The following is a 26,953-nucleotide window of genomic DNA, read 5'->3' on the forward strand; positions in this document are numbered from 1 at the left end:
TTTAGAATTCTCTGATATAATTCAGAATTCATTGTTCCATCAATGAAGGCAAGATGTCCTGGCCGAGATGCACCAAAACAGGCCCAAACCATGATACTACCACCACCATGTTTCACAGATGTGATAAGGTTCTTATGCTGGAATGCAGTGTTTTCCTTTCTCTAAACATAACGCTTTTCATTTAAACCAAAAAGTTCTATTTTGGTCTCATCCGTCCACAAAACATTCTTCAAATAGCCTTCTGGTTTGTCCACATGATCTTTAGCAAACTGCAGACGAGCAGCAAGGTTTTTTTTGGTGAGCAGTGGCTTTCTCCTTGCAACCCTGCCATGTACACCATTGTTGTTCAGTGTTCTCCTGATGGTGGACTCATGAACATGAACATTAGCCAATATGAGAGAGGCCTTCAGTTGCTTAGAAGTTACCATGGGGTCCTTTGTGACCTCGCCGACTATTACACGCCTTGCTCTTGGAGTGATCTTTGTTGGTAGACCAGTCCTGGGGAGGGTAACAATGGTCTTGAATTTCCTCCATTTGTACACAATCTGTCTGACTATGGATTGGTGGAGTCCAAACTCTTCAGAGATGGTTTTGTAACCTTTTCCAGCCTGATAAGCATCAACAACTAATTTTCTGAGGTCCTCATAAATCTGCTTTGTTCGTGCCATGATACACTTCCACAAACATGTGTTGTGAAGAGCAGACTTTAATAGATCCCTGTTCTTTAAATAACACAGGGTGCCCACTCACACCTGATTGTCATCCCATTGATTGAAAACACATGACTCTCATTTCACCTTCAAACTAACTGCTAATCCTAGAGGTTCACATACTTTTGCCACTCACAAATATGTAATATTCGATCATTTTCCTCAATAAATAAATGACCAAGTATAATATTTTTGTCTCATTTGTTTTACTGGTTTCTCTTTATCTACTTTTAGGACTTGAATGAAAATCTGATGATGTTTTAGGTCAGACTTATACATAAATATAGAAAATTCTAAAGGGTTCACAAACTTTCAACCACAACTGTACAATTAATGCAGAGCTATTTGAGAATAAGTACAAACTTCACCCTTGGCAAAAATTCTTTATATTGAAACTGAAAAAAGTATCTCCTTAAGTGCAGTTTTACAACTTGTAGTGAACAAGAGTTAGAAATTAGAAAACCACTCGATACTGCCAGCTGAATTATTTTGTATCATTTTAGATTTAAAAATGCTACAATGCTTACACACATTTACATGTTTTTTATCCTTTTTTAAAGAAGATTCTTCACATTTGGTCTTTTTTCAATGTCTAAGTACAGAAACATTTTGCTTTTAACCTATGCTGTCATGAAGACTTTGCTTCATCTCTACAACAGTATAACTTTGACTAGATTTTAAGAACAAAATAAAAATTTATAGTAATTACAAAACTTACCTTTTCTCTCACCATTTCCCCTGGCACAAGCTGAGGTTCAATGGTAATGAAAAGTGTTAGGTAGCAACCGTCACTAAGACTTCTCACAGCATCATAACCTCCTTCACTACCCAGGCTGCGTTCCTTACTGTAACCCAATAAAACAGGAGGACATTCAATCTTAAATGTCCCATCAATCTAAAAATCAAAAACAAAAGAACAGCTGAGATGTATTAATTTAATAACATACAAACAATAAACGGCAAAAAGCAACAACATTTGTAGAAAAAAGCACAAAATGAATGGGAGAAAACACTTAGTTAATACAAAACAAAGAAAACATTTACCCTTTCTGTATATCTAATAGTTAAAGATCACTGAGAACTGAAATTAGTAGACAATATACAATTTAATAAAATTGCCAAGATATTGTACAGATATGCAAGCAATAATGAACACTTTGCCATCTTGGTATATATAAAATAAAATTAAATTCAGTCAAAATTAAAGTGGTACCATCTAGGCTACAATCTATAACACATTAATGTTTACATTGTATGAATGTCATTGCCATGAGAAAGCAAAATTACTGAAACATGTTATTTGGTTAACTTCTGAGTCCTATGTTACATATATTTATGATTAACATTATATTTTAATAACTGCCTCAGCTACACAAATGAGGCATAAATTAAATATTTATCCACATTAATACAAGGAAATATGTTTCATAGCCAATGTGCCTATGGTAACCTAAAAAAATCAAGCTGGATATGCACGTAATGTAGGAGTCCAGTTGGTATGCAGCAACAAACCATTGCTCTCTTATCATATGAATGTAAATTTCATGACAAGCATTACACATTTAAAGCTATTATGTCTGCAATTATCACAATGAATGACATATGAGAAGTTTTTGGCTATTTAAATGCTTCATATAAAAATTAATATTTACCATTAGAATAATTGATATCACTAATCAAACTAGGTCATTCCCAAATTCACGCGGCTAACATTGTTTACAAAGAATTTTTAGGAATTACATATATTTCCAGCAGTGTCCTATTAAAATTAAGGAATAAAAAAACCTATCCTTTATTAATATCTTTTTTGATAAAAGCAGTAAACTTGGTGTAACTCCTCAGAACAGTAATTTCCAGTCCAGGAGAAGGTTTTTTGCAGGTTTTTATTCCAACCAATTTCACAATCAGTGATATATTTTACTTCATACTGATCTCAATGTTTAATTAGCTGGTCTTTATTCTTCTCTTATTCTGCACTTAGAAAGGAGCAGTAGTGTGAGATTTACTTTCATAAGAAATTTCGAAATATTCATATTTTTGTCATAACAATTTTCTTGTTAATTCACTTTTCTGTGCCATTTTTCTCCATAAATTACATCCAAAAAATGACAATTAACAATGAACAAAGCAGAAAACATGGCAAACAACACAGAATGATCAAAGGGTTGACACAAGAAATTTCAGAAGTAGGCTTACTAAATGTTATTGGAATGTAGTAAGCATTTATGTGTTACATGGAGATAAGCTGAAAAAAGTTATGTTTTTAAGATTCACACCTTCATCATTATGATTTTCACTCCACTTTTACAGGCAATAATTTTAGCTGTAATTTTCTAGTGACCACACAGGAATTCAGGTATCAATTCACATAGCATTCAGGTATCAATTACTGTATGTCATAATAAGAAATGAGGTATCAATTACTTCATAATTAGGAATGGGCAAAATACTGAATTTGCAAGTAAAATCATTAATACATTTTATCCAAAATTATCTACAATATTTGTCCTCAGACAACTGTACTATGAATCACAAACCAATTAGAATCTCAATGGCAAACATCAACTGTTTTGAGGTATGTTATTTTCACACGTTACATTTCTATATATTCTTGCAATCTGCATTCATTTTCAGACAGACATAAAAAAGTTACACAGGGAACATAGAAAGTTCTAATTTGAAATACAGCTTACAAAGAAACAATTATGAACTCTTACCCGTGACTGAAAATAAATGGTGGTAAATGGAATCTTAACAGATCCCAACCAATGGCGTTCAATTCTAGTATGAATACCTGCACCCCTCTCTCTGTTATCCTAGGAAAAATATAATTGTTAAAATATTTTCATTACAAAAAGTAAAATTAAAACTTAGTCAATATCAATATGTTTTCAGATGTTGTAAAGGATTTATTTTAGGTAGATAACAAAATAGATAATTTATTTACTTACAATAAAAATGCATATTTTTAGTTCCCACTGTAAGTATATACATTGGTTAGGTACCAGTGATTGACTACATTGGATCACTATTAATGAATGAATAAAACAGAAATATTTCATACTAAACTTAATTAGTATATTGTATTTATTATTCTGCTATAATTTGTGTGACTGGCATATTCTTATATAAACCCTCCTAAAATAACATTTGAAAGCAAAAATCAAACTCTCCCAGACTATATGAGATTTTTTCATTGAAAAAGAAAACCAGTATAATTAAGATGTATACAAGTTGAGATAGGCCAAAGAAAAATTAATCTAGGAGTTTTTTCTACAACATCTAAAAGAAAGAAAGAAAGAAAGAAAGAAAGAAAGAAAGAAAGAAAGAAAGAAAGAAGTATATAAAATTGTATATTATATCACTATATCATAACTATATAGTTGTATATTAAAACTATAAATAGAACCAGATTTAATCAATAACTATTCAAATTTGAAATACAGTATCAACTTTTCTTGCCTCAATGACATTATTATACCACACCACTTTATTTATATATATATATATATATATATATATATATATATATATATATATATATAAACCCTTGATGGTTGTTTGTTTGACACGTATATGAAAATATGTAGTTATGCTTCACCATGCTAACTCACCATTGTAAACGCATTGGATGAAAACTGCTCCAGATTGTGTAGTAAGGCATTTCTTTATTGTTAATGTAAATGCATTAGTAATTGTAGCTTATACAAAATGGAATAACAGTTAAAGAATTATTTTGTATAGAGTAGGTCAATATTATATGAGTCAAAATTGCTTTGCTATTATTTTGACTACTTTTGCTGTTATCTTCCACATTAAAATAACCAAAACTAACAAAATATGGTAATGCTGAGGCCTACTATGTACTCATCTTTTGCATTCATTGTTGATTTTATATATACTTAAATAAACTATAATGGCTAGGTAGCAGAAAGACACATTATAATTTTTATGGTCTGATGATAAAGATGTTAAAACAAGAATCTAACAAATCTAATCCTTGAGTTCTTGGGGTCTGATTTTTCATGTTGACATTACTGTAAAGAAAACCAGAAGTGAATGTTTGCAGGATGCCCAAGTGAGTGTCAGGCTGTTTAGTCAGAATCATGCATTAATCAAAGGTAAAAACTATTAATATACTGTACTCAAATATGCTTAATCTAGTTCTGGGTCTTGGGCGGCATTAATACATAACAGCAGTATTGGGCACAAGACAAGAAGCTGCCCAAGGTGGGACCATTAACACTTGTCAAATTCAGAATCATCAAAAACATGCACATTTGTGGGATATGGGAGGAAATCTGGAACGCATGAAGAAAACTGACAGAGACATGGAGAAATCACACACAAAATTGTTCAAAATGTGGAGAATAGTTTTGACTCTAATCTGGACTAGCACTAACACACCCATATCTTCTGCAATACTGTTCTCTGTATTGGTGGCAAACAGATTTTTTACCACCCACAACTGAAAAATGTACTAAGACACTAGGTAAGATCTGTAATGATACCAGACTTGTGTTGTTTCAGTCATTTTTTGTTCCCCCTTTTTATTTTTCCTGCTCCCATCTCCAGTCAGTCCTTAATGCAAATGGTAATATTTGTGATTATTATCTTCAAAATCAAAACCAGAGACATCCTTATATGTTCCTCTGCAGAAGGCATCTGCTATACCTTTACCATTACTTTTATTTGTTTGGAAGTGCAAGTCCCATCCCCAAACTTGTCTTTGAAAAATACATTCAATAAAATCCCTGCATCCTATAAAACCCGAAACTAGGGGTGGGCGGTATGACCAAAATTCTATATCACGGTATTTTTCTAAATTATCCCGGTTTCAAGGTATTCAACGGTATTTTGTTCCCCATGCATGAGTGGATGTTAACCACATTTTCCACTGCAATTACTGGCTAAGAATAACCTATTCCACTGTCAAGAGTATTGTACATTGTACAAAAAAAACATTTTAATGTGCACACAAGTATTAATACAGGTTTGCATTGCCCCATAAAGTGATAGTTTTCAAGGGGGTGGCACTAATGGAGAAGGTATCACATTGCATGACAGATGCAGTCAAAATATAGAACCTTTTTATTGAACAAATTTTGCAAAAACTTAAACTATAACTTTGACAACATATTTTCAACCATACAAAGAGGCATTTAGACTTAGTAAAATATCCAGAAGTGCTTGTCAAAAGTTGTATTGCACTGAATATGTCTTAGAAAAGCAATAAATAGTAAATATTTTTTGTAAACCAACTACACTTTCTGTTAATGTTAACAATCTCTGTCCACTGACACGACTTTTTAAACAACTTTATCATCATTAAACTGCATAATATTTAAACTAATAAATAATAACAATAAAATAAATAATAGTATTATTACTGATAGTTGCACTATTACTTCAAGACTTCAAGCCCAGGTGCATTACACAGTATTCACCAAATTAAAATAAAATAAAACAAGTGCAACTTGGTGATGACATCTTTACCAACTGAACCATCATTTAGGCAAACTGCATTAATATGGATCTTGCTTCAAGCTCAGCTATATGCATAAATAATAAACCTGCAACTTGCATTTATAATGCTATTTGTGGTATAGCCCTACGGAATCGTATTAGGGCCACGGTGAAGAAAAAAACAATACGGACACAGGGAAGAAAAAACCAAACTATATGTCGAGAATAAAGTCAACATTTCCACTTTATTCTCGCTGTTTATGTCGAGAATAAAGTCAACATTTCCAGTTTATTCTCGCCATTTATGTCGAGATTAAAGTCGACATTTCCACTTTATTCTCGCCGTTTATGTTGAGATTAAAGTCGACATTTCCACTTTATTCTCGCCGTTTATGTTGAGATTAAAGTCGACATTTCCACTTTATTCTCATAGTTTACTTCATAATTAAAGTAGAATGTCATAAACTAAACTGCTTCCTAAAATCAATGTTTAATTTACTAGATTTTGTCAAACCCCGTCATAAATTAATGCAGCACATTAAATGCTTTGTGTTGCGTTCCCCGAACCAGTTGTTAATCACTACGCTTCTTAAACTGACTTCCTCCGCACTAAGAGGAGACAGCGAGCACCATACAGAATCCATTCACTCCATGATATTCCTGTTTTCTGAAAATTCAGAATGCTAAGATAAATACTTGATATCATTTTCATGATGAAATGCATTAAAGCAGGTATTACACATGCACGGTAGTGAGGCGGTAGTGCTGCTCCCTCGCAGTAAGGGGTCCCCAGGTGTATGTTCAGTGTAGAGAACTTTATGGCAGGTGTGACGAAGCTCCAAAAAACTGGATGTATGAATGGCTATCACACAGGTTTAACTTAAATATTGTGTAAATGTTGGGTTTGTGATCTGGTGGTCGAAGACACAAACACAGAATTCAATGCATGTTCTTCTGAGCGGGCTATCTTTATTGCATGCATGCTGTCTCTATCTGACGTACCAAAACCCCAGTTCCTATCCTTCCTTTTTCTTTCTCCACATAACCAATCACCACACGATAAACGTCTTTGTGAAATTAAAACTAGTTATAAACTTAGCCCATGGAGTGTTTAGAACTTTAAAAATATCTTCGTTATACATGTTTAATTATGCCATCCATTCAGAGTTGCGCCCATCTCTGAACGAGTCGCCAGCACATCGCAGGATGAATACAAGCAAAACATACACTAGCAGGGTCAATATAGCATAACAAAACCCCCCATCCTACATGACTTTGAAAGGAAACTGAAGCACGCCGAGTAAACCCACCAGAAAAACATGCAAATGCAAGGCAGGGTACACCCAAGACACCTTTGTGGCGAGGCAGCAGTGCAACCTCCACGCCTCTGTGCCCCCATATGATTAATGCATGCTTTAATGCATTTCACCATGAAAATTATATTAAGTATTTATCTTAGCATTCTAAATGTTCAGAGAGCAGGAAGATCATGAAGTGAATGTATTCTGTGCGGCGATCGCTGCCGGCGCCTCCTCTTAGTGCAAGAAGTCAGTTTAAGAATCTCGGAGAACACTTAACACAAAGCATTTAATGTGCTATATAACTTAGGACGGGGTTTGAGAAAATCTAGTAAATTAAATATTCATTTTATGATGAAGTTTAGCTTACGATGTTCTACTTTAATGACAAATTACGAGAATAAAGTCAACATGTCGACTTTAATATTGACATAAACGGCGAGAATAAAGTAGAAATGTCGAGAATAAAGTCAACATGTCGTCACACTATTACACAGTACCCAGGTACATTACACTATATTGAAAACAAATAAAACAAGTACAACTTGGCTTGCAGTATTATCCAGTAGTATAGAAACAGTATTTACACATCTGACCTTTTAAAACTAAAGTATCTCCAGGCAACGGACTCCTTTTTTTCGGCAAAAGTTCTTCTGTGTCATCATGTTCAACTTTATCGTCGGCTTCAGTTTCGGAATGTTCTCTGTCCATTTTCACCGCGCAATACCTACACCACCACTACCTATGTAGTGGTGTAGCAGTGAAAAAGAGCCCCCGCGCAACAAATCTGTGTTTAGCAGTGTAGCAGTGAAAAAGGTCCCCATTTGAACAGTTTCCCGCTGCGCCATGTTCCGAACGTCGTTTAGGCAATTTAAACCGGTGTTGCGGTATAAGAAAAATCCGTATCATAAAAAAAATAAAAAACGGTTTTCGGTATGAACCAGTATACAGTAATCCCTCCTCCATCGCGGGGGTTGCGTTCCAGACCCCCCCGCAAAAGGTGAAAATCCGCGAAGTAGAAACCATATGTTTATATGGTTATTTTTATATTGTCATGCTTGGGTCACAGATTTGCACAGAAACACAGGAGGGTGTAGAGAGACAGGAACGTTATTCAAACACTGCAAACAAACATTTGTCTCCTTTTCAAAAGTTTAAACTGCGCTCCATGACAAGACAGAGATGACAGTTCCGTCTCACAATTAAAAGAATGCAAACATATCTTCCTCTTCAAAGGAGTGTGCGTCAGAGAGAGAGAGAGAAAAAAGCAAACAGTCAAAAATCAATAGGGCTGTTTGGCTTTTAAGTATGCGAAGCACCGCCGGGACAAAGTAGCTGCAAGGAAGGGAGCAAGCATTTTTCTGCATTTTTTAGAGGAGCGTCCGTATCCTCTAGGCCAGTATGCGAACAGCCCCTCTGCTCACACCCCCTCCCGTCAGGAGCAGAGAATGTCAGAGCGAGAGAGAGAGAGAGAGAGAGAGAGAGAGGAAAGCAAACAATCAAAAATCAATACGTGCTGTTTGATCTTTTAAGTATGGGAAGCACCATGCGGGAAGCATATCGCTTGCAAAGCAGCCACATGTAAGCCCAGCAAAGAAGGGAGCACTGTGAAGGTAATCTTTCAGCGTTTTATGAGGAGCGGCCGTGTCCTCTAGGGGTGCGAACAGCCCCCGTGCTCACAATATATTTGACGAGTTTTATTTAATACATAATACGCGCTGTGGTTGGGTAGCTTCTCAGCCATCTGCCAATAGTGTCCCTTGTATGAAATCAACTGGGCAAACCAACTGAGGAAGCGTGTAGCAGAAATTAAAAGACCCATTGTCCGCAGAAATCCACGAACCAGCAAAAAATCCACGATATATATTTAAATATGCTTATATATAAAATCCGCGATAGAGTGAAGCCGCGAAAGTCGTAGCGCGATATAGCGAGGGATTACTGTACTGCCCAGCACTACCTGAAACTATCAGCATATTCACTTAAAATTGATACATCGCCTATACCTTATGCCTTTCATATTTATGGAATTAATTTAGATGCTTATCCTTTATATATGTTTTTTTCCTTAGATATTTTTGACATATTTCTTCATATATTTTTGGATTGTACCCCACTCTCTTTGTTAACATTTCTTTTCTGCCTCACATATTTCTTCATCTGGACCTTTCTGCTCTTCCCCTTACTTTTATCCAGCAGAGTGCATTTTCTCTGGGAACAATTGCTGTTAAGTTTTTCCTAGCCACTTGCTGAAAAACCCCTCTTTAATTTTCTGGAAATCCTATTTTTTTTAACTCAACCTTACTTGAGCTTTTAGTGGATCAATTGTTCATCTGGCTCTAATATAAACAAATTGCAGGCCGCTGTGCATTTGATTATGAGTTAAATAACTGATGGTCTGAATTATTATTTTTTTTTGTTCTTTATTTCTCCTTATACAATTTCTTCTATGAGGAATTTGTTAGTTTTCGCATACCCCTTGGGGTCAGAGTGCAGGGTCAGCCATTGTACAGCGCCTCTGGTGCAATTACAGGTTAAGGGCCTTGCTCAAGGGCCCAGCAGAGTAAGATCTCTTTTGGCAGTGACGGGGATTCGAACCAGCAACCTTCGGGATACCAGCGCAGATCCTTAGCCTCAGAGCCACCACTCTGCCCTAAATTATACATTTACTCTTGATTTTTTTTTGTCTTCCAACCTTTTCCTATCTTTGGAACTCCCTGCATCTTCTGTACCTTACTTTTTTTCTTTAAGGTACACACAACCATAAAGTATGGTGATCCTGTAGGGACCTCTTTTACAGGGAGGTTTCTGTGCTAAATTGCTTTGGGTGGTGTTATATCACACTACCAAGTTTTCTTTTGATGATTGTTCGTCTTGTTGACTAATAGTCCAATATGTCATATTTTTTTAAAATTTTGCTAAATTAAAAATTTGATATTTCATAAATTATTTAATTAGAAGCAAATGAGACAAAATAAACAGATGGGTTACCACACGACAAAACAGTTTGGGATCCTGGTTGCAAACCTCCAGGAAGACATGTAGTCCAGGCCCACCTCCCAGAAATGACTATCTATCTGCTGTAGAAAGATGTTATGTGGGCGTACCCTTGGCCTGGTCCAGCCACTCAGGTCCTCAATAATGAGGATCCTGAGAGCTGGATCACATTCTTGGAATCACGCCACATGGTCTTAGTGCCGTAACTGATGCCTCCTCAAAATGCAGGTAATGTGCCTCATTTGGGACTCTGTGAGCAACCTCTCGTTTGATACAAAGTCAAACCAGTGGTACCCAAGGATTCTCCAAACAGACACAGTACCAAAGGAATCTAGTCTTCGTCTCAGGTCATTGGACAGAGTCCATGTCTCGCAATCATATAGCAAAACAGGAAGCACCAGGACTCTAAACACTTGGCCCTTTGTCCTTTTACAAAGATATCTGGTGTGCCACACAACCCTTGCCAGTGACCTCATGACCTCCCCCAAGCTCTCCCAATCTGTCTACTGACTACATAGGACAAGCCACCAGAGACATTTATGTTGCTGCCACAGTATGTAAACCTCTTGACAAGGTTGATATTGTATCCATATACACACTGCTGATGGCTGTGGCCAAGAGGTCATTAAAGGCCTGGATCTTGGTTTTTATCCAGGACACTTGCAAACCAAGACAATCAGACTCCTCACTCAATCTCTCAAGAGCATCAAACAGAGCCTCAATCGACTACACGAAGATCACACAATTGTTGACAAAGTCAAGATCAGTGAATCTTTCTTCACCAAAAGATGCCTCACAGCCGCTGGACTCCATAAACCTGCCCAACACTCAGTCCATGTAAGCACTGAACAGAGTAGGAGCAAGAACACACCTCTGACAAACCCCACAATCAACTGAGAAAAACGTAGTGGTTCTGCCTCCACTCTGCAGAGCACTCACAGTACCAGTGAACAGGCCAGCCATAATATTCAGCAAACTGACGGGGAATCTCGTGAAGTGTCAGGATGTCCCACAGGGCAGCTTGATCAACTGAGTCGAACACTTTACAAAAATAGACAAGGGCTGCAAAGAAACTCTTTCTATATTCGTGTTTGTGCTCTATGAGAACCCTCAATGCCAGGATGCGGTCAATGGTAGACATCTTAGGAGTAAAACCAGACTGCTCCAGTTGCTGGTAGTTGAGCAAGTGATCACAGATCCTATGTTACCTAAAATTCTGTCCTAGGTATGACATTAAACTGCATCCATCCCTGCAAACATTCCTCCAACTTGCAGGGAAACCTTGGGGGTTGGTAGCAGGATTGGCACTCCAGCCACCGTAAAAAACTTTACACAGCTCTGAAACGGCATCAGGACTCCTTTCTGCTCTCCGCATGAGTAGCTCTGTTGTAGTTGCCCATAGGAAGGCTGTTCACATTATGAAGGGGATGTGGAAAAGCCCTCGAGAGCCTTATTCCTGGAAGAGTCAAAACCGTTGGAAAGCCAATGGGGTCAGGCCTGTTGGGGATTGGAACTTGTCTTCATCTGCTGTCGAAGGAGCTTCATCAGGTCCGCATTTCAGTGGCAGAACTCTCTGAGTGTTGGGCAGATCTTTGTAGGTGGATACACCTTTTATTGGTCTGGTTGCTCTGATGGTTGTCATACTCAGGAGGTAGCTGTTGTTGTGAAGGATCGGCTCCTTCCTATGGTGTCCGATTTTGCTCCTTAGTACAAGTGTATTATGAGACTCAGATTAAGGCAGTCTGTGGGTGACTGGTCTGTTGTCTCAATGAATGCTCTGACCATGGTTAGTGATGTCTTGGTGAGGGAGAGATTTTATTTGCAACTTTGCTCGGTAGTTGATGGGTGCCCGCAAGGTGACATTCTTCTGGACATGGGTGACTTCGGTGCGGTCACTGGCCCTGACAGGGCTGGCTATGAGGATTGTGTCGGTCCCCATAGGTCTGGAGACCATGGTGAAAGTGGCTCCATGTTCTTTGATGTTGCAAAAGGTTTTGGTACTCCAATACTGGCGGTGCAGGAGATTGACCACATCCTTTTGGGCAGACGCTGGAGGCTTCTATAGAACTGCAGGGTCTTAAGAAGTGCCCAGTTTGTGAACTCTGATCACAGACTTGTTGTTGCTACCCTGAAGATCCAGCTTAGGTCCAGTAGGCTACCACCTACTAGAAGAATGAGGCTGGACATAGTCAGACTCCGAGATCAGGCTGTTTCAATTGAGTTTGCCATGGATTGTGCGAAGAACTTGCAGACTTGGGTTTGACTGCTGATCCTAATGTGATGTTGGAAACCTTCAATAACAAGACTATGAGGGTTGTGTTGGTGTTGCCGGTGTTCCCAGAAGGATGCGTTTCATCTCGCAGGGCATCTTGGATATTATTGAGAGGAGTCACAGAGCATGGCTTGATGGAAACTCCAGTCTGTACCAGGAATAGAGAGGGACGGCTATGTGGGCTCTGAGACCAGATAAAGAGGCGTTTTTTAGAGGACTCTGTGAGTAAGTGACACAACATCTATGGTCTAGTAACCCATGTCCTGCTTACAGAAGAATTGAAGCATTACGCACATTTGAATCTCAGGGTGGGTGATGGAACAGTCCTTATGGATGATGCTGCAATTGTCACCTGCTGGGCTGGCTACTTTGAGCACCTGTTTAAAGCTGATCCTCTGCCTAGGATGTTGGACATCTCTGCGTCCATGGTTCTTGAGGCCGATCCTCTAATTAGCTGTAAACCACCCAATCTCATTGAGATTACAAAGGTGGTGAACTAGCTGAGGGTAGGGAAGGCTGCAGGGATCTGTGGTATCAGGGATGAACTTTTCCAGGTTGTTGGTAAGGCTGTCCTTGCACGGCAAGCAATCTTTGCTTCCATTTGGGAGACGGGTATCATTCCAACTGACTGTAAAACGGGACTTGTTGTCCCTATCTGGAAAGGGAATGATGGTCACCTGGATTGCAGCAACTACAGGGGGATAACACTGCTCTCTGTGCTGTGTAAGGTCCTTGCTAGGGTCATCCTCAATTGGATCCATGATCACTTGCTCACCAACCAGCGACCGGAGTACTGAAATAGATGTGCATAATTAGACATGTAAAAAATGTAATGTTTTGTACTTTAGTTTGGACATTCAAATTTAAATTTACTTACATTTATATGCAAGTATTAGTTTATTACAATTTCATTAAGTGAGTCAGAAGTGATGTGCACAAACTCGAGGGTGCAAAAATGACATATGTTTTTTATTTGCTGCATAATTAGAAGAATCCCTCCCATAGCATAAAAATAGGAAAAATATATGATAATCCACTTGAAACCACAAAACAATTGCTTTAGCCAAGCTCAGAAAACTTTCAATGCATAACAACCTATTGTCAGCAACATCCATAAATAAAACCCTTATAGCAACGGTTAATGCCATCAAAATACTGCAAATTTTCTAGCCACTTAATTAATCTAAGATTGCCTACTCATTAATATTATTAGTATTTAGTTTTCCTTGCTTTTAATTTTTTTGTTAGGAAAGGGATACATGATTAGGACAAATGTGTTTGTTAATACTTTGTGAACAATTAGATTGAACTATTTAAACTATATTGCATATTAAAAGTTTATTCTTATGCAATCATTTTCTTCATTTGTACAATACCTTCATTTTTGATGATACAAATAATAAGAATAAATCAAAAGTGGCAGTGGGTGATGGCAAGTCAAGTACTGTCCATCTCAAAAGGGAATTAGTGTAGTCTGTTATGTTATTGGTAGTAGGTGATCACAACAAGGGAGATATTTTGTGAAATACTATAACTAAACATCTATTACACATACAGAGATCTATAAAAAAATGATCACAAATAACTCTTGATGTATTATATTTTGCAGCAAATAAAATATGCACATGCTTTGCATAGGCAGCTCATAAAGGAAATTGCTACAACCTCATGATTATGGTGACATTTAACATTAACCCTAGGCTTTGATACTAAATTCTAGGTCACAGATTGTTTATACACAGGCCAAATGACTATTCCTTACAAACTGGTGAACTTAAAATACAATGAAAAACTAAGCTATACCTATTAGTGAACTTAAAGCTCTGCTCAGTTTGGTATAATAAAATGTTATTAAGCCCTAAATTTCTAGAAGAAAGCCTAAAATACCATCTTGTCTTGTAATTTGAAAAGGTGCCAATGAAAAAGTGCCTTTTCATTGCTTGTAAAATCAATCCTTTTTGAGTGTTAAAATGAAAAATTAAGTAGCTAGATAAAATATCGCAAGGACATGAGGGGAGTATTCAAAATCCACAATGACAGTGTGATCAGACTATCCTAAGCATTATTAAAAATTCATATATACATATATACAATATGTTGCGCCTACTTTCAAAGAAGGATGTTTTCTAACTATTATAACTAACACTACACCATGATATTTTTGTGCTTTGTGATATAAGACATTTCTATAAATGGTGAAACAAAGGGCTGGAATAGGTTATTATTGCCAAGACATTTTAGTATAATTTGCTCATGTTTCTTTCTAACTCTTTCAGGGTGGACATTTATCAACAGGAGGGGTTGAGAGCAGTAAGCAACTGTAAACGGTGACAAAACTCGCCGTTATGTTTAAGTTTGACTCTCTTTGCTATAAGGAAAGTTAGCTTCGTTGGTTTGACCAAGATTCCCTGTGCTTGCGGTTGTAGTGAAGAGCAAACAATGACAAAAATGGCTTCGACATCAGGCGAGAGATCGAATCCAATGCAGAAAGCAAAATACTCAGAGAATGATGTTTCGCATATTATTGCTGAATTGGACTCTGACTTGGACTGCGATTTTGATGCAAGTGATCTGGAGATCGATATCGAAAACGAAATGAGGTACCGGCATCAGCTGATCGATCTCCAGCTAATCGTGGTGCCGAACACATTTGTGGAGATGAAGACCGCCACTCATAATTACATGAGATACAAACTAGATTGTGTTGCACTGTGACCACGATTGCTGCTGCCATGCATTCCTACCAGCCGTCATGCTGCCCGTGAGTGGCTTGAGACACAAGAGACTGTGAACTGGTGGCTACAGCACACAGCAACTGATATTTTATGTTGATTTATGTGTGAGACCCATGCTTTGGGTGCTTTTCAGAAAACTGTGTTTTTATAAAAATATTTAGCCCTCAAAGAGTTAATTTTCTCAGAGAAGTATGCAAAGGCAAGTTGTTTTTTATTTGATTAAAGAAACAGACTTTAAGTATCTACCTTATAATACAGTATTGAAATGGGTTAAATGTCATTTCTAACTATTAAGATAAATGACTACTCTGAACAATATGTTCTGGGCATACCTCAACAATGTCATATACCACTTCATCGAATACATTGATAAAAATATCATCCTTCACTGACTGTAAACTAGAAGTACTGTAATCTCCATTGGGGGCCCTGAAAGAAAAAACAATGTGCAGTGATGTTAGATCAAAACAACATTTTTGTTCTTTAATTATATATCATCCTTAATTAAAGAAACATGATAATTTATACAGATAATGTGACTTGCTGCATTTGGAATACAGTTCTTGGTTGACAAAAGAATTTCAGCAATGGGAAAGTTAATGGAATTTCAAGTTTATCATTGTAACTTCAGAATATTATGCAATTTGGGTGTACAGTAAATGATTGTAAATATTAATTAAGTTAATAAGAACTATGAAAAGAACTTTTTTAGTGTTTTTAATGATTTAAAAGTTCCAAAACTATAGACTATTCTAAATTGTCAAAAATATATAAAGACAATATTCACATTAAAATGTGTACCACTTCTTTTAAGCTAATTATGTCCAATATCACATATTTACCCTCCTGTTATTCATCTTTAGGTAAATTTTACTATTGATCTAAAAGAAATAATCAGCTGTTCCAGATATGAGGTCTTTAATGTCATATTGTTTAGCTTAGAAGATGAAACAGGAATAAACATAATCATAAGCAAGTGGACATTACAGTCAAGCTAATGATCTAATATAATGAAAGCACAAAGTTAACCAGATGATATAATTGATGATCATTGTAAAATTCATCTATTTTCTGGCATGCTTAATCCAAACAAGGGGTGTAAGGTGCTGGAACCTACCCTAGCAGTACAGGGCACAAGACAGGAACCAGTCCTGGAGGTGCTACCATCATTGCAAGGCACACTCTTACAAAATAAAACTGGGCTAGTTCACAGTAGACAAATAACCTGATTTGTATGTACCTAACAGGAACTTCTACACAGACATGGGGGGACTCCACACAGACTTGAATGAGGTAAGAATTCACAGGAAGCCTCCTGGAACTATATGGCAGCTGGGCTAACTAGTACATCATGGTGCTGCCTGCATATATTCTTTTTGAGATTAAATAAATAAATAAATAAACAAATAAACTGTTGCATTTTTAAGACCTGAATGTTTATAGAACAGCAATAAAGGATCTCAAACCTGAACAACAGCAAAGTTTATAATATACGCCTTCTATATTAAAAAAAAAAAAACAACCTACATTTACGAAAGCATAAGAAAAACACAGAAAGCCCACTTTTCTGACAGGAAATTTTCATATTTTGAAGACACTTTATGTAAGTACCTAAATGGTAGCTCTAATTCCTCATTCCAGTTTGGATTTGGTCCATCAGCTGTTGTTGTGTGGCGTACAGTCCGCTGAAATGTTACTTCAACAAATGGACGAACCAGAACCTTAACATAAAAAAGTAAAGGTGGTGTAAAGATTTTATGGCATAATTATAATTATCAAGCACATTAACACATATCCTTCTTATTGTCAACTATAAACACTGTAACATGACGATGATGTATAGAAGTAATTTACCTCTGAGATTAATTTACTGTTGAAATCCTTAAAAGAAGAGCATCTTTAGAATTGTATTTTTGAATAAATAGCACAATTAAAAGTAAGTCTGGAATTTCAAATATGTACTTACCTGATTTATTGGCCAGTCATTATTCTGAGATGGACTCTGTGATGGCTGACCACTTACAAGAGTTTCAGTAAAGGGCCTAGAAGGTCTGGTGGATGCTGATGTTTTGCTGAAATAATACATAAAGTATTTAAGATTAGTCTGTCTGAGTGATCAGTCTGAGACAATCTCTGTTTTTGCCCCTATAAAAATTCTTACTAAACACGGAGTATGTAAAATATTTATTATGATAAATAAAACAGGAAAGGCAGCATTATTTTGTGACTAGAAGCATTAACTCACAATTTCAATGTCTGGGGTTCCAGTCTTTGATCATAGTTCTGCTTTTGTGCAGTTTGCATGATCACCCTATTTTCACATGCATCTCCTACATGTACTCCTGCGTCTCCCCAGCACTCCAATGGCAAGTATAGTAGGTTAGGTTGACTGATGACTCTAAATTGACCCAGGTGAGTGAGTGAGAGGGTATGTGCATTAACGTGTCCTTTGATGGATTAGCACCTCTGCTACAATTGCTTATTGTCTTCGGCTTTTCATATACAACAAAATGAGTTTAAATGGCTATACTAACAAACATCATATGCTAAAAACAGCAACGACTCTTAAAAACAAAGTAAAATAAAGGCATCTGCAAAATATTACTGCAGTTAATCTGTTTTGGTGGATAAGTATGGGGTCTTCTTAATCTCAGACTAAGAAACAAATCAAATGATAATACTAGCCAGAGTATTCTAAATAACCAAAGTTTTTTTCAGATGAGTATGTAAATATAAATAACTTGTAATGCACTTAAAAGTAAATCCACAGAGTTATATCATATAGTCAATTAATGCATTTATATATGTACTAACTAAAAAGTGACAGAAATAGGTAAACATTTAGAAAATACTGAAAACTGTCATTTTAATGTACTTTACCTTGCAATAGGTCTCCGAATAGGGATATCATAAGCACGAATAACATTCACTAAAATTTTAATATCACCATCAGAAAGATTCTGAGCTGTAACTTTCTTCCTTTCCTTTCTTCTTGGTTTTAAAGGTCTCTTAGGTTCAGCAAGCTTAAATAAGTTTATTCCTAAAATTCTGAAAACAACGGCAAATAGTACAATTAAAATATTGTATTTTTAGTCACAAATGCAGTTCATCAATGTTTTATATTATGATTTTTTGTAAACATCATCTGAATCTTATTTATATCAAAGTACACTACAAGTAAGATATACATGTTATTTTTAGAAATAAAGTAAGCACTCACTCTAATAAAGGATCCATCATGATTTTCTCCATTATACATTTAGTACTAATAAGATTACTATCGCGATATTAAAAGATTTATATAATAAAACCACTGAATCAACAATTTAAGTTTTTGTTTGAAGGTATATTATGCATTGCCAAGTTATTTTGTTTAAAAATGTTACACAAAATGTTATAAATTATATTAATTCTTGACTCACTTTCATCTTGCTTTTCTTGCTTTGGGTTTTAAAGTAATCTAATTAATGATTATTTGTTTTAAAATATTACATGCATAATACTGGAATAAAAATTTTTTCAGAAGACAAATTTCACTTTATACACTTGAAAGGCTTTTATGTACACAATATACAGTATTACTCTATAAAGGATGCACACCATTTTCAATACAAGCTGGATGAAAATATTAAATGTAGAAATCTGAATTTTATATTTTGGTCTTTTCTTTGTGAATAATATCAAATCAGTTATATTAAAAAATAAATTTAGACCATGAAGTGGTTAGTATTTTCATAGAATATTACTAAAAATACAAGCAGTAGAACTAACTTCAACTTACTGTGCAAATGTCAACACTATTATATCAAAAAGTGCAATAAATACAGTCACTTCAGTGAGGATAATTTTAAGTTTGGATAAACACTCAAGTGACTAATAAAATTTCAGGGAAAGGAAATATGGAAAGTCTTACAGTATTAAGACTGAATATTTATAACTACCAATAAAATAATAAAATAAGAAATACATATGAATAAGTACATCTACAGTAGGAAACAAAATACTACAAAGAACAAGCAAAGAAAAAAGAAACATACCCAGGTCCCCCACCACTAAACACACAAGATTAGGCAGAAAAAGGAAATAAAAGACAATATAAATAATAAGAAATAAAAAATATAGAAGCATATCAAATTTATATAGTGAATTTTAATAATGCAAGAAATTAAAAACATTTAAACAAAATGACTGAAATCAACGAATAGCAAAAAGCACCTTATCAAATTAAATATATAAAAATGAACATAATTTCAAGAAGTAGAATAATAATAAAAAAGCACTAAAAATACTCTGAAATCATTGAAACAAGCTTTGTTTACCCAATACTTGGCACCTCCTCTTCTATAACAACATCAGATAGGATATAATGATGCTTTGCAAGCAGGAATCTGTTCATCACAGTTTCTCTAACCTGAACAAAAATAGATAAAGTTCTAAATTGTGATGTACAAAACTGCCTTTTTATAGGAACAGTAAGAGGATTACATAATTTAAAAGAAAGTAAATTTCAACACCTATATTCTACTTCATTTGAAGCACTTCTTCTAGATTGACTGCATATAAATTAAAGGCATCTGACTTTTGTACTTTTATACTTCAAATTATGCATGTGTATTTTTAGTTTTCAAGTGAACACATAACAATATACCATATGGAATCACGCTCCTTCATAATAGTTTTGATACCTGCTAACTTATGCTCAGTTCCTAGATGTGGGTTCATCTTTCACTAAACAAAAAATGTTTGTAATCCATTTCCTTTATTATGTTTCAGAGTGACAAATGGGGAAAAGTAATCCATTAGCAATATTTTCTAAATCTAAAATCCAAGTCTACCAAACATAAAAATGTATGACTGTACCTCCCCTTACAAATTTTGAAATCTATTTAAAAGCAGTGTATACCATGCAGACACTGCACCATATGTAGTTTTACATGCAGTGCTTTAAAGATACATTAGCACAATACATTTAATTACCAGTCAAATCACATGATTGCGAAAGTAGAGCCTATGTCAATGAGCTTGGTAGTACGATAATTTGCTTTAGCCATGTGCCAACCAGCAAAAGATCCACTCCAAGTGAAATAAGCAACAATAATAATAATAACAATAAGACAGAGGAATCTGTTGCAGCTATAAAACAGATTTTATGTGATCCAAACAGCTATACATACATTTATATTTTATACTGTACATCAGGCATGTCAAACACATGGCCCGCAACAGAAATCTGTGCGGCCCGCATGACAGATCCTAGTTAGCACTAAACTTGTACAAAATGATTACTATCATTTGTGATTGAATCATTCTGCATCTTCAGCGTTACTTATTGACTTTTCTTACTTCTGCCTTCTGACAAAAGCGTGTTTTCCCATGGCATTACGGTACCGGAAACGTCATCTGCTAGTATAGCCACGAGCCCTGTCCAAATTTCATGAGCTGCGACGTCGCAACTGAAGTGCTAGGCTGCAGCAGCTTGGCAGCAGGGGCGGCCTTAGACATGTGCAAACTATGCACCTGCACAGGGCGGCAACGCCAATATATATTGAATGTAAAACAGAAAGAGAAAATAACGACACACAGCTGACGGCGATGTGGCCAAAAAACATTGTGTTTCTTGTTAATTAGTACGCTGTATTTACTAATGTCGCTCGAGTCAGTGCATTAAGCTATATGTAGTATTATAACGTTCTGCCATAATGAGAATATCATGGTCCGCCACTTGGTTTTCAAGTTACGGACACGCGCATATAGAAGTGTGTCATGAGCATGAGGTGGCTATGCAGTGTCCGCAATGGACGTGGCCATCTGCCATGCATAAGATACCATATTGACATTGGCGGGCGAAGGGGCCACCGATTCTTTCTCTGCCCAGGGCCGCCACGAGCCTAGAGCCGCCCCTGGTAGGCTACACTACTGGCTGGGCTGCTGAGACTGGCCACTGGGCAGAACTGACCATCACGAGTAATAATAGCTCTCATATTTTCATGTTTTTTTGCTCTAGTTTTATGTAATTTTGTGCTAGTATTGTAATGAACAGTTAGTGCAGACTACAGCTGAAGATCTGAAGTGAACGCGAGAAGTTAGTGAGTTATTTATTAACAAATTTTTGTGATTTTGAGTTTGCAAAATTAGTGTAGGTCAGGGGGCTTTTTGCATATCGGTTTATTTTATAACATAAACTTTGAAGTAAACTTAGTAAAGTAAAATTTGATTTTTGGAGGATTTGTTTTCCAACTTGAATTACTGAGCAATGAATTCAGTGAGCGTTTTCATAATTTCAGTTCACACGAATAGGACTTTGCGCAGTTTACGTCACCATACTCTTACAACGTTGAGAATGCACCTGAGAATATCCAAATGGAATTGATTGAACTGCAGTCAAGATTCTATTCTGAAGGCAAAATACAACGAAGTTGGTGTGCCAGGCTTGCATTCTTACCTGCCACCCTCATATGTGCAGATCCATAAGTTAGCATCGAGAGTACTGTCTATGTTCCGAAGCACTTACCTTTATGAGCAATTGTTTTTGTTAATGAAAGCTACCAAAACCCCACATTGCTCAAGACTTACCGTCGAGCACCATTCATCCCTCATAAAAGTTGCAGCTGCACAAGATTTCAAGCCTGATATTGACAAACTGGTTACTAACAAGAGATGCCAAGTGTCGGGACAAAAGAAATAGATCTCACACTGTAAGACTCCAATATAAGCAATGAATATAATAATATAAGGACCTAGCTAAGAGGCAAAGACTCTAATTGTACGCTGTTGTACGGAGATTGTATGGAAAAAAATTGCTTTTCTTTAAACTTTAAGTGTTACATTTTTTAAAGTTTTCAGTATTGGAAGGAAAGCTACAGTAACTTTGTATAATAGTACTAGCCAACCCGCGGCGTAACATATGCCGCATAATTATGTATTGATGGGTGAACACTTGCTGAACGACACAGTTGTCCAAATGGAGTGGGTTTGTGGATACCACTGTGAGTGAATGAAAAGATAAACCTCTGGAGACAGCAACATACAATTGTCCGTGACTGAAAGCGGGATCGTCTGTGACGATGGAGGCCACGCTGCTGTAAGTTACTTCGTCGGTAGGGATAAGTTTCAGCACTTGTTCATTAAGGTGTAGCGAGTCTTCGTTGTTGACGCTTAATATAGCTTGCGTATTGAGTTGTTCCGGAGTCACAGTTGAGAAACACTTTTTTAATGTCTTTTAAGCACAGGGAAAAAAATTAACATGTGAAACATCCGTAATGTAATAAGCCACCAAGAAAAGTAACATTGCAACAATGCACGCTACGATCCGATCGCTGTAAACAGAAGTGAAAACAAAATCGAGGCTGGTGCATTCTTTAACTGCCTTGTAGCGCAATGGTAGTGCTACTGTTTTGCAGTAAGGAGACTGTGAAAGATTTTGGGTTCACTTCCCGGTTTCTCCCTGTGTGGATAGCACTTTGAATACTAAAAACACTGGTATATCAATGTAATGAAGTATTATTATTCTTATGCGTCCAGCGCTCTCTCTCTCGCGTGCCTGTATGCGTGAGTGTGTCGCTCGCTCTCTCTCGCTCGCTGCATGTGTTCCTGCAGGCATACCAGTAAGTGAATGAAAAGATGGAACTCTGGAGAGAGCAACATACAACTGTCCGTGACTGAAAACTGGTTTTGGCAGATACATGCATATCTTTTTGAAAGTTTGGCCCTGTGCCTTATCAATTGTCATCGCAAAGGCAAATCTAACCGGAAATTGTCTTCGTGTTAAAGTAAAAGGCAAATTATCCGCGACAAACAAACTGTTTTACACGCTGCATACCAACCCGCGGCGTAGTATATGCCGCATAATCATGTTTTTTAAGCAGAGGGAAAAAATTAACATTTGCAAAATCTGTAGCGCCGCTTTCAGTAAGTACAATGCACACGCGTTTAATTTGTCAGCCACTTTTTGCCAGCCGTCTTTTCTGGTTTGGGCTGCTTTTGCAGGGTTACCGCTTGTGCATATTAAATCTTGAAATCCTTCGAGTAACTAATTAACTAACTAACACCCACCCACCCAGCTTGTGAGAAAAAAATGTGCCCGTTCTTTCATCATTTTGTTGCAGCCTATCAAAGACTTGCTGATCATGTTTTCTAGAGTCAATATACAGTGGAACCTCGGTTCACGACCATAATTCGTTCCAAACCTCTGGTCGTAAACCGATTTGGTCGTGAACCGAAGCAATTTCCCCCATAGGATTGTATGTAAATACAATTAATCCATTCCTGACCATACGAACTGTATGTAAATATATTTTTTTAAAGATTTTTAAGCACAAATATAGTTAATCATTACACCGTAGAATGCACAGTGTAATAGTAAAAACATTGAATAACACTGACACAAACACCCAGGCTCCCTGCTCAGCTGCATGCTCTCTCTCTCTCTCAGCAGCACGGGAGCCTCCCCAGCCCCCCCCCCCCCCTGTCTCTCTCTCTCAGCAGCACGGGAGCCTCCCCAGCCCCCCCCTCTCTCTCTCTCTCTCTTTCTCTCAGCAGCACGCGAGCCTCCCCAGCCCCCCCCTCTCTCTCAGCAGCACACAAGCCTCCCCATCCCCCTTCTCTCTCTCTCTCAGCAGCATGCGAGCCTCCCCCCTCTCTCTCTCAGCAGCACACGAGCCTCCCCAGCCCCCCCTCTCTCTCTCAGCAGCACGCGAGCCTCCCCAGCCCCCCCTCTCTCTCTCTCAGCAGCACAGAGCCTCCCCAGCCCCCCCCCCCCTCTCTCAGCAGCACGGGAGCCTCCCCAGCCCCCCTATCTCTCTCTCTCTCAGCAGCACACGAGCCTCCTCAGCCCCCCCCCCCCTCTCTGTCTCAGCAGCATGCGAGCCTCCCCAGCCCCCCCCCCCCTCTCTCTCTCTCAGCAGCACGGCGAGCCTCCCCATCCCCCCCTCTCTCTCTCAGCAGCACTCGAGCCTCCCCAGCCCCCCCCTGGGGATCAGAGGGTGGCGAGTTCGATCCCGCACGGCTCCACTTCGAGAAATGAACTGCTCTCATTCTTACAATTTTAGAATAACAACATAAATTTGATTTCAGTCTGTAACAGCCGGTGTAACTTATGATACTGGTAAAGGTTAGCTTTTTTTTTTTTTTATTCACTTTTCATTCTCGCGCTATAGGTCTGCAGTGTATCACGATGCATACTACCGCCCCCCCCCTCCCCCCCCAAAAGGGTTCTGACACACAAACGCTGGCGAAGCTGCCTTCTTCGTATCTCACCGTCACTTGAAATCAGCAGTTCTTAGCTGCTTATCAATCCATACAACCCCATCTGACACAGCTGTTTTCACATAAATAAAAGTGTACTTTTATTCAAGACTATAACCGAAGAATAAAGAAAGCAAGTTACAGTTGGTGGTTGATACGACAGCGTGCGTGGTGCAATGCTAAGAACTGCTGATTTCCGATTCCGTGCTATATAAAATCATCACATTCAAATATTAACAATATTATTTGAAAACGAACAGCGTCAGATCAGGTGTGAATTTATGCTGGAAGTGGAAATTCTCTGATGTGGAATGTGGGCGTGGGTGCGAGTGGTGGACATAACTGGGAATTACTGTGAATGTGTGTGGTGTTTTGAGATACTGAATAGAGCTGCAATTTACAGGGAACTCTCAGATGTGGCGGGATAAACAGCTGACACATAAACTTGAATGAATCACCTCTGTATGGTTATGGGCGTGGGTGTGAGTGGTGGACATAACTGGGAATTACTTTGATGTTGCGTGGTGTTTTGAGATAATGAATGGAGCTGCAAATTGCAAGGAATTCTCAGATGTGGAATTCTCTGATGTGGCGAGATAAAACCTGACACACAAACATAGGTGAATCAGTTGTGCTTGATTATTATTTTGAGCAAACAGACACCGCAATGGCCACAGCTCTGTCACTAAAGAGGAGGTTGTCCCCTTCGGAGGCTTTGGCTCTGCTGCAAGAAATGGACGATTGCGACTCAGACGGTGGCGAGGAACTTATTTTCGATATCGAGGAAGACGATGAGACAGACACAGAGGAGAGCCCAGATGAGGATTCTATATCAGACAAAGAGAACAGAAGCCCTCCCCGCAAGAAACGTCCAGTTCAACATAAGAACAGCACAGCTGCACCAGGCATAAAGGCAAAAGATGGCACCATTTGGATACAGCAAGAAGTTGGGCGTCGTCCTGCCACTCGATCTGTCACACACATGTCCTTCAGCGAAGCAGCCGGACCTACGGAGCTCGCCAAGGTATCATGCTAAGTCCTGCTTTCAATAATGTTTTTTGATGGTCTGTATATGAAAAACATTTTTATGTTACTTATATAAAAGATGCATCGAATGTTGTTTACGTATTTACCTTTATTTATTTACTTATCTTCCTACAGCGTAAAGTAACCAGTCGACTGCAGAGCTTCTTGTGTTTGATCGACATAGGTATGTTGTTGACAATCAGAGATTGCACAGTGCACGAAGGTCACAGAGCAGACCCCAGCTGGAGCCTCTCCCTCTCTGAACTGATGGCATTTATCTCCATTCTTTTGACAAGAGCAGCGATGACTACAGTTGGTGCTGTGGCTGATGCCTGGTCAGAACTATTTGTTGTACCGGCAATCAAAGATACGATGCCCCGGCACCGATATCAGACTATCATGCGGCATTTGCGCTTTGACAACAAAGACACCCGTGCAGAACGTGTGAAAAACAACAGATTTGCTGCGATTTCGGACATCTGGCAACGTTTTGTTGAGAACTGTGTTCTGAGTTACAACCCAGGGCAGCATATTACGGTTGATGAGCAACTGTTTCCAACCAAGGTCCGTTGTCCTTTCTTACAGTACATTGCGAGCAAGCCTGACAAATTTGGCATCAAGTTTTGGATTGCGGCAGATTTGGAGACAAAGTACATGTGCAATGCCACTCCTTATTTAGGAAAAGATGCCAGTTGTCCCACGGGAGAAAGACTTTCCGAGTCTGTGGTCATAAAGCTTATGGAGCCATTTCTGGACAAAGGCAGAACCGTAACAACGTCACTTCACGTCACTTTCGCTGGCTAATAGACTGCTGCAACACAACTCTGCTTGGCACCATGAATAAAGTGCGACGTGAACTTCCACCTGCAGCTAAAGGCAGTTCAGTACACGAACAATTCTCCACGCTGGTGTTTAGATCTCCCAGTGCCATGCTGACAGTGTATGTGCCCAAAAAGAAGAAGTCTGTCTGCATTCTCAGCACAATGCACCATGATGTGGAGATTGGGCAAGATAAAAAAAAAAAACCAAACACGGTCACAGACTACAACCACATGAAGGTATGCTAATGAAAAAAATATTAGTGTGACAAAGTATTCTGGTGCTATTCTGGTGATAAAATGATTTCTTCAAAATGTCACATATATTTGTCTTTCTTTTTTCCCCCAGTGTGGCGTTGACATCATGGACCAGAAGGCGCGTGCTTAT

General features: G+C 37.8%; 1 protein-coding gene across 2 annotated transcripts in view; it reads right to left on the bottom strand.

Annotated features, from left to right (window-relative positions):
* Positions 1–26,953, bottom strand: part of cc2d2a (coiled-coil and C2 domain containing 2A) — a 128,520-nt gene that overhangs the window by 31,768 nt on the left and 69,799 nt on the right. For both annotated transcript variants that reach the window (XM_028801796.2, XM_051928676.1), the window contains exons 25-31: positions 19,798–19,889; positions 18,359–18,526; positions 17,445–17,550; positions 17,090–17,199; positions 15,811–15,907; positions 3,428–3,526; positions 1,429–1,605 (exon numbers count right to left, since the gene is read on the bottom strand). In XM_028801796.2, coding sequence (XP_028657629.2) covers positions 1,429–1,605; positions 3,428–3,526; positions 15,811–15,907; positions 17,090–17,199; positions 17,445–17,550; positions 18,359–18,526; positions 19,798–19,889 — 849 coding nt within the window. The remainder of the gene's footprint in view (positions 1–1,428; positions 1,606–3,427; positions 3,527–15,810; positions 15,908–17,089; positions 17,200–17,444; positions 17,551–18,358; positions 18,527–19,797; positions 19,890–26,953) is intronic.

This window comes from Erpetoichthys calabaricus, chromosome 5, assembly GCF_900747795.2.
Source record: "Erpetoichthys calabaricus chromosome 5, fErpCal1.3, whole genome shotgun sequence".
Classification (NCBI taxonomy): domain Eukaryota; kingdom Metazoa; phylum Chordata; class Cladistia; order Polypteriformes; family Polypteridae; genus Erpetoichthys; species Erpetoichthys calabaricus.